The 14,456-nt window shown below is 45.0% G+C and overlaps 1 protein-coding gene across 1 annotated transcript in view; it reads left to right on the top strand.

Annotated features, from left to right (window-relative positions):
- The window catches only part of CLCN4 (chloride voltage-gated channel 4), a 47,729-nt gene that overhangs the window by 11,157 nt on the left and 22,116 nt on the right, over positions 1 to 14,456 (top strand). The window contains exons 2-3 of the mRNA XM_059816146.1: positions 8,256 to 8,407; positions 8,749 to 8,848. Of these exons, the coding sequence (XP_059672129.1) occupies positions 8,264 to 8,407; positions 8,749 to 8,848 (244 nt within the window). The 5' untranslated portion in view covers positions 8,256 to 8,263. The remainder of the gene's footprint in view (positions 1 to 8,255; positions 8,408 to 8,748; positions 8,849 to 14,456) is intronic.

A 14,456-nucleotide genomic window follows, 5' to 3' on the forward strand; every position in this document is an offset into this window, starting at 1 on the left:
CTGGCTTCTGTAGGTTGTTTGCACTAATCTCTTCTTTGCTTTCTTCACATAGGAGGCTTCAGTGATTACTTACTTAAAAATTATCTGGCTTCCTGCAGGCCTCACAAGCTCGTCTTTGCACTTGCTCTTTTGATTCTTACCTTTTGCTGCTTTCATGCAATGTCTCAGATGTTTGTAAGGGCAGCATCTCTGCCTTTCTGGTTTCAGAATATTGTGCACCAAGCACGGCTAGCTGGGAGATCTGGGGCTGAACATCAGGTTGACCTGGCACAAGGTTTCTGGAAGATGTCTATGATTATGTGGCAACCAGGAGAGCCTCTATCAAGAGGCACAATTGCCAGCGTAGCACTGTGACCTCTCTCGATTTGTGAATTGATCCCTGCCAGGACCTTGCTCCATCTACAGGACCGCAGTACTCTGACATGGGTCTAAATCCAAAGAAATCTGCTAACCAGACTCCAAGGAGGAACTTTTTGGAGTTCAGGAGATACGTAGTTCAGTCAGATTTCTTTGTTTCCTCATTCAGCTTTTAGCAAGAACCTGTTTACAATTATTAAAGCAGAGTGTTGACAAAAATGTTCAGTTGTAGGTATGCTAAGTTATTCAGTAAAAGTGAGTGCTCACTGCGAAGAGCTGAAGGCGGCTCTCTACTGAATTGCAGGGAATAAAATGGCAGATGTAATTCAAAGTCAATAGAGGCAAAGCAATGGGGAAAATGTCCCTAAGAGACCACAGAATGATGGGCTCCAACCGGTTGCTGCCTCTCATGGAGCATAGCCTGGAGTCATAGCAGACTGCTCCATGAAAATGTTGGCTGTCTGCCCTAGGAAAAGCTGGTGGAATGCCAGGAATTATTAGGAAAAGAATAGGGGACTAAGCAGGAAATGTTTGCCCTTACACAAATTATGTTGCATCAGCATCTGGAAAAGTGGTGGAAAGGACAGCAAGCCTCATCGAGAGGGCTTTAAACTAGATTTGAAGGGGGAAGGGGATGAAACCAGGCTGCCTAGAGATGAGCCTAGGGGTGGCATGCTGATGTTGAGGGCTAAATCGATAGCCCAGCTCAAGTGCATCTGCTCCAATGCACACAGCATGGGCAGCAAACAGGAGGAGCTGGAAGCCATTGTGCAGCATGACAGCTATGACATAGTCGCCATCACAGAAACGTGGTGGGATGACTTGTATGTCTGGAGTGCTGCAACGGATGGCTATAAGCTCTTCAAGAAGGATAGGCAAGGAAGGAGAGGCGGTGGGGTGGCTCTGTATGTTAGGGAGTGTTTTGATTGTATAGAGCTCAAGGATTGTGACAACAAGGTTGAGTGCTTATGGGTAAGGATGAGGGGGAAGGCAAACAAGGCAGATATCCTGCTGGGGGTCTGTTATAGAACACCCAACCAGGATGAAGAAGCCGACGAAGCGTTCTACACGCGATTGGCAGAAGTCTCACAGTTGCAAGCCCTTGTTCTTGTGGGGGACTTCAACTTACCAGACGTCTGCTGGAAATATAACACAGCCGAGAGGAAAGAGTTCCAGAGGTTCCTGGAGTGTGTGGAGGATAACTTCCTGATGCAGCTGGTAAGCGAGCCTACCAGGGGAGGTGCCCCACTTGACCTGCTGTTTACAAACAGAGAGGGTCTGGTGGGAGAAGTGAAGGTCGGAGGCCGTCTTGGGCTTAGCGACCATGAAATGATAGAATTCTCAATTCTTGGTGAAGTAAGGAGGGGGGTCAGCAAAACCACTACAATGGACTCCCGGAGGGCAGACTTTGGCCTGTTCAGGACACTGATTGAGAGGGTCCCTTGGGAGACGGTCCTGAAGGGCAAAGGGGTCCAGGAAGGCTGGACCTTCTTCAAGAAGGAATTCTTAAAGGTGCAGGAGCAGGCAGTCCCCATGTGCCATAAGAAGAGCCAGCGGGGAAGATGACCAGCCTGGCTGAACGGGGAGCTTTTGCTGAGACTCAGGAAAAAAAGGAGAGTTTATCACCTTTGGAAGAAGGGGCAGGCAACTGAAGAAGAGTACAAGGATCTCGTTAGGTCATGCAGAGAGGGAATTAGAAAAGCAAAAGCCCAGCTAGAGCTCAGTCTGGCCACAGTCGTGAGGGACAACAAAAAATGTTTCTATAAATACATTAACAACAAAAAAAGAGCCAAGGAGAATCTCCATCCTTTGCTGGGTGCAGGAGGGAACATTGTCATGAAGGATGAGGAAAAGGCTGAGGTACTTAATGTCTTCTTTGCCTCAGTCTTTAATAGTCACACCAGGTATCCTCAGGGTATACAGCTCCCTGAGCTGGAAGACAAGGATGGAGAGCAAAATAAACTCCCCATGATCCAGGAGGAAGCAGTTAACGACCTGCTATGCCACCTGGACACTCATAAGTCTATGGGGCCTGATGGCATCCACCCAAGGGTACTGAGGGAGCTGGCGGAGGAGCTTGCCAAGCCACTCTCCATCATTTATCAACAGTCCTGGTTAACAGGGGAGGTCCCGGATGACTGGAGGCTTGCCAACGTGACGCCCATCTACAAGAAGGGTCGGAAGGAGGATCCGGGGAACTACAGGCCTGTCAGCCTGACCTCGGTGCCGGGGAAGGTTATGGAGAGGCTCATCTTGAGGGCGCTCACAGGGCACGTGCAGGACAACCAAGGGATCAGGCCCAGCCAGCACGGGTTCATGAGAGGCAGGTCCTGCTTGACCAACCTGATCTCCTTCTATGACCAGGTGACCGGCCTAGTGGATGAGGGAAAGGCTGTGGATGTTGTCTACCTGGACTTTAGTAAAGCCTTTGACACTGTTCCCCACAGTGTTCTCCTGGAGAAGCTGGTGACTCGTGGCTCAGACAGGTGCACTCTTTGCTGGGTAAAAAACTGGCTGGATGGCCGAGCCCAGAGAGTCATGGTGAATGGAGTCAAATCCAGTTGGCGGCCGGTCACAAGCGGAGTCCCCCAGGGCTCCGTTTTGGGGCCAGTCTTGTTTAATATACCTAGATATATGATCTAGATGAGGGGATTGAGTGCTCCCTCAGTAAGTTTGCAGATGACACCAAGTTGGGTGGGAGTGTTGATCTGCTCAAGAGCAGAAAGGCTCTGCAGAGGGATCTGGACAGGCTGGATCGATGGGCCGAGGCCAACTGTATGAGGTTCAACAAGGCCAAGGGCCGGGTCCTGCACTTGGGTCACAACAACCCCAGACAACACCACAGGCTTGGGGACGAGTGGCTGGAAAGCTGCCCCGCAGAAAAGGACCTGGGGGTGTTGATTGACAGCCGGCTGAATACAATCCAGCAGTGTGCCCAGGTGGCCAAGAAGGCCAACGGCATCCTGGTCTGTGTCAGAAATAGTGTGGCCAGCAGGAGCAGGGAAGTGATCGTGCCCCTGTACTCGGCACTGCTGAGGCCGCACCTCGAATCCTGTGTTGAGTTTTGGGCCCCTCACTACAAGAAGGACATTGAGGTGCTGGAGCATGTCCAGAGAAGGGCGACGAAGCTGGTGAAGGGTCTGGAGCACAAGTCTTATGAGGAGCGGCTGAGGGAACTGGGGTTATTCAGTCTGGAGAAGAGGAGGCTGAGGGGAGACCTTATCGCTCTCTACAACTACCTGAAAGGGGGTTGCAGAGAGGTGGGTGTTGGTCTCTCCTCCCAAGTGACGAGTGACAGGACAAAAGGAAATGGCCTCAAGTTGCTCCAGGGGAGGTTCAGGCTGGATATTAGGAAAAATTTCTTTACTGAGAGAGTGGTGAAACACTGGAACAGGCTGCCCAGGGAAGTGGTGGAGTCACCATCACTGGAGGTGTTCAAGGAATGTGTGGACGTGGCATTGTGGGACATGGTTTAGTGGGCATGGTGGTGTTGGGTTGATGGTTGGACTTGATGATCTTACAGGTCTTTTCCAACCTTATGATTCTGTGATTCTGTGATTCTGTGACATCTAAGACACAGAACAACAAAGGGACAAAATACATGTCAAGCCATTATTCAGCAACATCCAACACCTTTCAGTGTATATAAGCTCTGTCAGAGTATCCGAATCTCTCAGATGCTCAGGTGTTAGGAGTAGCTATGAGTTATATTTGTTACTAATTCTGCATGTAATGGTGTTGCAGTATATTCTTTTGAACTGGTAGCGTCGAACTCACGTGATGAGATGTGGATGTCTACCTCTGACATCTCTTTGTAATCAGTGAACAGAAACTAGCGCTTCTGGGGAAACAATCCGTCTCATGCTAATGTAGATGTCTAAAATAAATCAGATAAATTGCATTTGAATAGACTTTACGTCCCCTCATCAGTTATGAAGGGAGTCTAGTTTTTAGTGTCCAGAGTCTAGTGCAGATTTCTCATGCCACATGAGACAACTCGCACCACAAATGATGACTGCAGTCATCAGAGTGGATTGCTGCAGTACATCTGGCTACAATTCATCTTTGGATGAGATTAATTTGCCCTTAACCTGGGTGTATTAAATTAAAATATCTGTAACTGAATTATTTGTGTAAGACTCCAGTTCTGCTGGCAGAATTGGAAGCACCTCTGCAAGCATCTCTAAGAGGGCAAGTTAGCTAATCCTGAAATAAACTTTGGAGACTGTTTCAGGTGCCAAAGTGAGGTGAGATAAATAAATGCAAAATAAAGAGAAAGAAAGTGATACTTGTGGTGCTTAGTGCTAGGACATAAGATGGGAACTGTATAGTACTCAGTCCAAAAGTGCTGTAGCCAGGTTTTATTGACTAGAATTGAGTTTTGCATAATCTGATATCACATCTCTGCTTTCAAAAGCATGGTACCTGAAATGAACTTTAAGGCTGATAATCATCCAGCTAGCTGAGATTTCCAGGCATTTGTACGCTACCTAGAGTTCAAAGTTTGTTTGTTTTCAATGTCTTCCATAGCCCTGTGGTCTCTAGCACATTTTTCTCTCCCTGGATATGTTGTATAGCACGTATTTTTGGGGTAGATTCAGGCTGAGATTGTAATTATCCTACATACTTGTGGTCTGGCCTGGTATTATCCATCACAATACTGTCATGTGCTGGGCATTGACAGCATACATAAAAAGCTATTTTTTATGTGATATAACTAGCTTGTTGGGTAGTTTTCGTGTAACATTAAGGAAAACTTGCCAATGCTTTCAGCACAAGAGTTCCCAGAAGTTTGTTTGTATAGCGGGGGGGCTGCCTTATGCAGGCAAGCAGTCTGAACTGCATGTCCTTTACAGGTCCTTCTTTGTTGTATGGAAAGAATAGGTTGAAGTAAATGATCTGCAGAATATCACAGCGTTACAAATAATAGCACGGTCTAATCCTTTCACCTCATTTCAGCTTCCCATTCCAGCCCTCGGTCAAGGTTTACAAGACATTGAACTCAAGGTCCACTTGCAACTTCAGCTCCCTGGTGTCAGCCACAGCATCCCACCTTCAGCCTCTCAGTTCCCTTAGCAAATGTAGAAGTGCGCTCTCATCTGCTTGGCTAAGTATGGCTATTCTCAACTCTTACTCCTCTTAACTGCTGCTTTGTAAATCGCCTCAATCCTGTGGCAGCTTATTTGTGCTCAGCAGCGTTGCGTGGGACACCTGCTCTGCATTTGGTTGCCTTCCCCGGGCTGCAACTCCCTTGCTTGATTCTCTTTCAGACAAACATGCTTGGAGATTACTTGATTTCCGCACTTAAAAGTACTTCTACAGAATTATAATGGTCACCTGCTGGTTGCCTGTAAGATGATGCTTTTCTCAGCTGGTTGTCTGTGTTGTCTGAGAAGTCCTACCCAGTGGAGTGCAAAGAGTAGACACCAACAAAGCTGAGTATTCATGCTTGTTACATCCCTAAAATCACCTCTGGGGAAAAAAATTAAATGGAGACGATTCAAGTAAAACAGTTTAAAATGAAGAGAGGGGGAAAAAAAGGCAGTAAGTAAAGGGGGCCAAGCAGAGCAGCAGGGTGTATGGACAGTTGATTAAAAGCTTATCTGCCACATTTTTGCCTGTTCCAATTACAGAATTGGGAAATTTCCTCACAGATTCAAAGATCCAAATTCTGTACTCATGAAATCCCCGTCTCTATACTTGACGGAGGAAGGTGGGTAGCAGTCATTAGTAGTGTGCTAGCCTTGTCAGTGACCTGCAAAAGTTACCTTGTATCTGTCAAGGAGCTACAGGCACCGCAGGGTCAGTTCTATAAAACCCCTAAAGTCTGTATCTGTCCCCATTTTTTCTTACCTTTTTTTCTTGTGTTTTTTTTTTTCTTGTAACCCCCTATTAGCTGGTTTTTTTTAAGCTTGCCATTTTATTTTACAAACCCTAGGTACTCTCTGAAAGACCCCATCTCCCAGGCACCTATTTTAGGATGGATGGGATTAATCACTCTTTAGAGCAACACTTTGTTAAATGATGTAGAAGTGCGCGGCCGCCTCCTCCAGCTGCCCAGGCCCAGGACACTCCTGCCCAGCCACTGGATCCCAATCCATGGACCCAGGGTCTCTGCCCAGGCTGAGGGATGCCGCTGCCACTTTCCCCTCTGTAAGCTCAACCAGTAGTGAAGCTGAGCACGTATCCCAGAGGCACACACACAATTAATAGCCCTTCAATTAGTGTGAGTGGTGAGGTTTGTTTCTTGACATTGTCTCTATGTTCGCTTTGTCAGGTCTGTGTCTCTGTTTATTTTGTTTCTGCTTTCCCCCTTTTTCCCATAGTTTTCCAATTGACAAGGTCCCTGATCAGACAACCTTGCTGGAATAGACATTCTCACATTCCCACGTGCCCTCACCAGCAAGAGTGACTGACCAGATTTGGTTCCCATCACTGCCTCCCTTATCATTTGCATCAGATTTGTGTCCCTGTATGCTCTTGTTCATGGCATCCTCCTTTTCTTATTATCCCTTGCTGCATTGAAAAAGGTCCTTGACCATATACCCTTGAAGGAGCAGGCACTCTTCTGCCACACACCTTTACACACATCTTGCTCTGTCTCTAGAGGCAGCCTAGGTGGTTCTTACAGTCCAGACACCAAACTTTCTGATGGCTGAGATTAAGCTGGATCAATCCAACTCTGTGTGCCTAAACTACTTCATTTAATAGATTCTCATGCTACTAAAGGCTCCTCTCATCTGGAATGTTGTCAGCCATTTCTGGAGCTTGTCATATTAGTGACTACCTTGGGACCTCACCTTTAAAGGAGATAGCAGTCATTTTTGCACCTAGCCAGATGTTGCTGAGCTCTCTGTGGGAAAAAGAGGTATGGTAATTATGAGTTAACTTCTTCATGCTTTGCTTATGTAGATGGCATGAACAAGGTATAGTTTCCAGGGCTTCAGAGCAATGGGCATGGTTGTTTCTCTGCTTTCATATCTGTAGTCTATAAACCCAGAGAGCATGTCCCCAAAAACTTCTGGGCTGAAAATGTCCACTCAGCCTGTGCACCACACTCTAGAGTGTGTGTTATTTCACAGCCTACTTTGATCTCCTTTTTAGCTATCAAATGCCTCTGGCAACTGCTTGTTATAGTTTGGGGATAGGTATTGTTATATTTCCTCTTGTGCTCTAGCAGGACATGTGGTGACTGTTTCTGCCCCTGCTTTCTTAGAAGAAAATTTGGAGAGTTTGTCTATGGGACATAAGGTAACCGCCCACGTTCTCCTAAGAATAGTTCTGCCCCTAGCCCTTGAGAAGCAAACTTGAAGAAGATACTGCATTTCTATACCTGATGCAGAGTAGACATATTTTGATATCGAGCTTTGCCTTCTGAGCAATGGAAGGAAAGCGGATCAATGCAGGGAGCTTTGAGCATGTAAAACCAGACAACACTGCAGTGTTATGACTAACGGTGCCATGTAAAATCTGCAGTTCATGATGAATGGTAAATTCTACTGCATTATAATTTGTTTTCTGAGCTAGTGACCTTGCTTACTTGATGATCTCCCTGCAGGCAGGGAATTTCTTCCAACATGTGATCAGGATGTATCACTGCAGAAGAATTCCAGAAACATCCTGGGTTTTGGGGCTCTGTTTGCAGTGCTGGTATTTCTGCACTTGAGCACTGTGCTCTTTGTATGTGCTTTGTAGGGTTTGCTAAGCTGTTGAAGTAGTCTTCAGCAAAATATTTTTTCTAATGGCAATGCATAGATCTCAGCAAGTGCCCACCAGGACTGCTGACTCACGCTTTCTTGACTTTGTGGTTTTTGGAGGTATTTTGGAAAACTTGATTCTGAAGTGTCTGGCAAAGCTGCATGAATTTATTGACATACTTGTTTTTCCTCTACATACAGACCCTAATATGGTCAATGCAGGAGACATGAATGGTTCTGGCAACCTGATGGATTTTCTGGATGAGCCTTTCCCTGACGTTGGGACCTATGAAGATTTCCACACCATTGACTGGCTGCGGGAAAAATCACGCGACACTGACCGCCATAGAAAGGTAGAGTTGTCTGGCTTTGACGCATCGCAGTCCCTGGGTTACAGCCATCCTGGTGGTGAGAAAAACAAGCAGTTTCCTGAAGTTATTGTTTCCTACCTTGTATGACTTGAGGAGGACTTCTAAAAATATGGATGTGGTATGTCTTGAGTTTGTAAATATGAAAGCACTTCCGGCAACTTAATCACCAGAGCATCTCTAAAAAATAATTGAGACTAGGGGGAGTAGAGAGTAGAGAAATTGTATACACCTTCTAGGAGGTTAAATATTGTTTGTTTTAAACATTATACATTAAAACTCTGTCAGCCTGAATCAGCAACATGTCTATATATGTTTAATTTCAGATTACAAGCAAAAGTAAGGAATCCATATGGGAGTTCATCAAGAGTTTGCTGGATGCCTGGTCAGGATGGGTTGTAATGCTTCTCATAGGACTACTGGCAGGTACATGTGTGTTAGCATTACAGTTATGCCAAAAACCATCTCATCCAAGTTTGCTGCAGTGCCATCTGCTTCTCTTTTTACTTCATTGTCTCTCCACTGATGTTTCAAGCTAAAAAGACAGCTATGCATCCATACAGTTATAAACCTTAACAAAAATACCCACTTGCAAACTCTCCTGCTGAGTGCTGACCTAAAAAAAATGTTATTCACCAGTAAAGAGATTTTTCTATTGCTTCTGGAAACACGCATCTGAGCACTTTACACTCAATGGACTACTTTGACTTTCTGAATCTTTGATTCACAGAAGTCAATTTTATTGGTAGGATTTTTTTTTCTTGTCTTCAGTTACTTTAATTCCGCAAGTAGATATTACGAAGTGGGGAAAATGTTGGTTGTGGACACTCAGAGAGGAGCTTTGTAAATTGCTATATCCACTGGGTTATCTTCTTTATACATGCGTGAAGGGAAAATACAGTTTCAGACTCAGTTTCAGATCTGCTTCCAGGCCAGACAGACATTACATATTTAACAGCATGCTCAAACTCACACGGCAAATTCATTAATTACCTGAATTGCTCCTGTCTTCTGCTCAGTTTAGCACATGCTCCAACTTGGAAAGCTGCATTTCTCTTACCAACTTGAAACAGCTGCCATTTTTTATGCTTTTTCAGTGATATCAGGGTGCTCTTGTATCATGCACGCATGATATAAATTTCACAGTTTCCAAGTGGTGTGAATTTCCTGCTTACCAACTGTCAAGTTAATATGTTTATTACAGTTGTTCAGGAGCCTCAGAAGTACTGGCGAAGTTCTTGAGAAAATGTTGCTGAAGTGACATTTTTCGCAAATTATATTATTTTGTAGAGATACACTTGTTTCCACAAAAGCTTTGATGGGAGGGTGAAATGGAAAGAGAGTCCAATGGACTGTGTACTACCAGGGCTGCTGAACCCTGCCTGAAGTCCAGGGTTAGCCTCATCTGGGATGGAGAATTCTGCTTGTGAATAAAGTTAGCGCAAGCTCTTGAGGGCTCTGTTAACCTCCCACAAGCTGGTCAGTGATCCCCTCACTCATACAGAAAATGTGGTGTACACTCACACACACCCATTTTAGTAAAAATATCCCAGAAGGTTTGCTTCAGTTCCAGTTTGCAATGAAACCTCATGCTGAAATCCTCAAAGTTGTTGAAAGGCAGAGTTGCTGACCTCTGGTAAGCTCTAACGCTGGTGCATCCAGCTTGGGAACAGAGGTGGAGGGTAAGCTGCAGCTGAGATGTGTTAGCTTTTGCAACCTTTTCAATGGCAAGGGTGCAGAACAACATGTTGTACCTTGGAGTCAAATCAAATTAGTCTGTTTTTAAACTGAGGCAAGGACTTGTGAATCAGCTAGAGAACAAAAATTACCTGCGTGTTCATGATTTCGGCTGAACTCTGTAGACTTTTTCTGCCTGCTGTTGAAACGACACATGTGCTCTGTGCCTCCAGCGTTTCTGGGACAGGACAAAGATGGAGAGTCACCATCTCAGCCTCAGCGAGGGGTCAACACCCCTTTGATGAGTGGGGGGATTACTGATGAATGGATGAGGTTTCTTTAACCAGGTTTGGGGAAGGAGAAGGTGAGGTTGGTGGTGCAGTCAAGAGGCACTTCATGTCGTTTCCCTCTCTACTTGAAATATTGCCTGCTCAGAGAAGCTGGCCTGCCACGAGGACACTTGCATGATCATACAGGGTTGCGTGGACCAGCCTGGCTCCTCCATGGTTTCTCTTCCCCTGCTGAACAGGCAGAAGCTACCGCTGCTCCAAGGGCAGCCTGGCTCAGCTGCAGGGGCACTGGGCGAGCTTTTGGGCAGCTGAGTCCAGGCATTACCAGAGCCAAGGAGAGGAGATGGCAAGGAGTAGGAGAGGAGGGGAAAAGCAGCAGGAGTAGTATCCAGGTGTGAAGGCCTTGTGGAGCACCCTGCCCCTGCTGCCCCCTTGCAAGGGATGGAGCGCAGCAAGGTGGGACTCCTGAGGAAGGGCATGGCAGGGGCCTCCACATGTTTCCAAAGGCACTTGGAAGAGTTACTCAGGCCCAGGAGTTTACAGTGAGCTTAACTGATCCAGAAGCCTAAATACCACTGATTTGGTCAACTGAATCTTTCAGGTTTTGCAACACTTCAAAGGCTGCACCTCCACAGCCAACGTGGCCAGAAGTAGTAATCTCTGCCCTCTGATGTGCCTGCCATCAGGGCCTCTTCCCTTGTGCATGTGCAGCTGCACAGTGGGGTTGGCTCTGGGAACTGGCCTTGTGGAAAAAATGGGTTTTGGCCAGATTAGTTTTCAGTTGATCAGTGGGCTCAGCAGTGTTGGTCACCACAGGGCCACAAGCAATCAAAATATTGCTGACAGGCAGGAGCTGGTGGAGGGAGGACGGAGAGGACCATCCCGTTTGGCAGTAGCCCTCACTCATGTCATTTTTGGAGTGTCATTTGACCCACATCCTCCATTAGTCCCAGAAAAAGCATAGGTGGAAAAGTGACCTCAGCAGGGGGTCTGCTCTGGCTTCCTGCTCACAGCAGAGCCAGCTTCAGAGTTCGATCTGTGTGTTTTGAGTAACACCAAAGTATATTAAGAATGTAACAGCAGCCATTTGGGATCAGACCAAAGTTTCATGAGTGATTGTGCACATGTAAATTAGCCTGAGCGGAGCCCCTCGCTGTTGCCACAGACCAACATGTAACACCCATGAACGCTGTTAGGTGGAGATCGGATGCAAACTGCTCACAAGATGCTCCAGACAAAGATGCTGAGTACTACCTGGGCCTTTCTCAGTCAGAAAGTTTGCACACTTTTTTGAGAATTACAGAGTAATGTATTGGGAAATGAGCTTAAAAATTGTGGGTGTGAGTGCCAAATTTTTAGGCACTAGTTTTTAAGGAATTCTGAGTTTTTACTTTGCCCATGCTGCCTGCAAACCAGTGGCCATCCCTCAATCTCATCATTACTAGCCAACTGAAGGTATATGCTATTTATCAGCAAAAGAGTCTGTGTTTTCTAAAGCTACGTGACAAAAAGTACTGTTGTACTAATACTGAAATGCTCTGGTACTAGAGCTGGGTGTGCAAAAATCCCCTTTGTAATTCAGTGCCATGCCACTTAGGTGATGCAGTTTTCTGGCAAAGGTACATTGGGAAAAATACGTTTTCAAAACAAATTTTTAGCATTCTATTTAGGGCGTTGTAAAGGATGAGTATTAGCCATCATCAACCAAAGGAAAAGGAGAGAGCTAAAAGGTTAATATCTAAAATGAAGTTCAACATTTTCTGGCTTTGGAGTGCTTCATTATTTTTCATTCTGGGTGGGAGGTTACATAGAAGAGGGAACAAGTTCAGTTCCTTTGATGGAGAAGTAGGGAAATAAATTTATGCTATATTGCAGAGGTGCAGTGGCATGTCTAGACAGCCATGCTAAGCACCAGAAATTAAAGGCTTGACTTTCTGAGATGCTGAGCACTCTGTAACTTCCATTAATTTCACTTATAGTTTCAGAGATTCAGAACTTGGAAAAATTCTAGCCCTGGTCACCTGGCTTGTGAAGCATTAACTATTGCACTATTAGCCTGCAAGATTTCCTTCTCTGTCAAGCATGTAGCGTTTTCCTCTTTATGTAGATCCCAAGGCATTTGGCAAAAGGAATTTTTTTTTTCTAGATGCACATTTTCCTAGAGGCACTGTGTTATATAATATATATAAAATATATATAAAATATATATTAATATATATTACATATATTAAGATATAATATATATAAAATATATAATATATTGTTATATAATACAGATGTTTGTTCCTCACTCTGTTTATTAAGTTTATTGGGGAAAAACATTCAAAAGCCTGCCTTCCTTTGCACTTCCTGCTAGGTAGCATTAATACTCAATTGGCTGATTAAGTGTGATTTGAACTTTAAAGATTGGTGTAGCTGCAGAGGATGATAAAGGTCCAGCAAGAGATGCAAAGGCACAGCATTTGGTGCTCATGACCAAGGGCCAAGGATTCTTGGTACTATTTCCTAAATGAAGAAAAAGTTTCATTTCAGAAAATTGGAGGAACATTTAGAGTTTACTGCAAAACTCAGTAAACTACACGTGCTGACGTTAGTAGCAATGCAGTGATGTATCATCACCTAAGAATATGGTTCGTTGATTCCATAGAAACTTGGGAAAATGGAAAAGCAAGAGAAGCCAAGGTCTTCATGAAAGAAAATAATTGGTACAGACATCATTACTCCCTGCTGCAGCCTTTTTTTGTGATCTTGTCTAATGTATCTGTATAGTTCTTCAGATTATTCCTATACAAAAAAAATTCTTCACTGCTACCCGAGTCACACTGTGTGGTGACAAGTATCCTTAAGGGAGTGAGAAGATATACTTATGTGTAAGGCTCTGTGAACACTGGTGGGGTTTTTCTGTTCTGTGGAACAAAAACCAGGTTACACATGCCTGAATTATTTGAAATGTTTTTTTTTTCCTCTTTCACAGAAATGAAGATCAGAAAACTTTAGTTCCAGGTCAAATAAACTGGCTCTTGAGTGCATCTGTGTGCCCCAGCTGCTAGGGGATAGAGAAGCAGCCCACACCCCTGCTTCATGTAATTGCATTCTTAGCAGGAGCCACAAAGCTAAAACTTTTGGAAATATAAACCCAAACCATTTTGCGTTTTCCAAAACATTTTTTCAGTGTTTCAGTCCTACTGAAATGCACTGATGAATTCTGTTCAAATTCATTACCGGTTTCCTGAAATTGTATTAAGGATTACCAGTAAAAATGTAGTTGACTTCTACTTTCCATTGTATATGAAAGGGGTTTCAATAACACTCGATGACTCTTCTATCAGTTGGTGGTTTAATGCTTTCCTGAAACTACGGACATAGAGACCTAAGGCAGGTCTGCCTTTCCGCGTTCTGGCTGCCCACAGTCTCCCTGTTCCTGCTGGTGTTGCGTTCGTGAGGACACATCTGCTCTGAGGGTGCCGGTGCTGGGGCAGGTTATTACTGCTGCTGAGCAAATACCCTAGAAAAGCAGGATTTTCTTTTTTGCGTCTGACATCGCCAAGTTTACTCGTGTCTGTGTCCGGTGGCCACCGGGTGTCACTGTAGCTCTGTGTAATAACCGGGGAAAAACTGAAATAAGGGTTAGTTTTGTAACGAGAGGATTCGAAGGATAATTTGATTCTGCATGTTTGGATGGCTACCAAATGTACACGTTGAGAGCCCGATTCCGTTAAGTTCATAAGTCAGAATTTGCCATCCACACTGTTTCTGTGCTGAAACCATCCTTCTAAAAGGTTGCTGTGTTGGGGCCAATAAGGCTACAGGAAAACATATGTATCCTCCTCCTCCCCCACCCCTGAAATACACGGTGTGGTTTGAGACCTGCAGCTTAGTATGTGTGTAGAGACCCTGCATGAACTCCTGCTTATCTCAGCCAAATGGCGCACCTGCCTGGGACAGACTGCAGGATCAGGCCCTACATCAGTTATGCCTTCCCTATTTGGCAATCAGTCAGTATGAAAATGGTAATATTTAAAATAAAAGCTTATGAGAGAGCACTGAAGGTCAGACAACAAGCTGGT

The sequence above is a fragment of the Gavia stellata genome, chromosome 1 (assembly GCF_030936135.1).
Source record: "Gavia stellata isolate bGavSte3 chromosome 1, bGavSte3.hap2, whole genome shotgun sequence".
Lineage (NCBI taxonomy): Eukaryota > Metazoa > Chordata > Aves > Gaviiformes > Gaviidae > Gavia > Gavia stellata.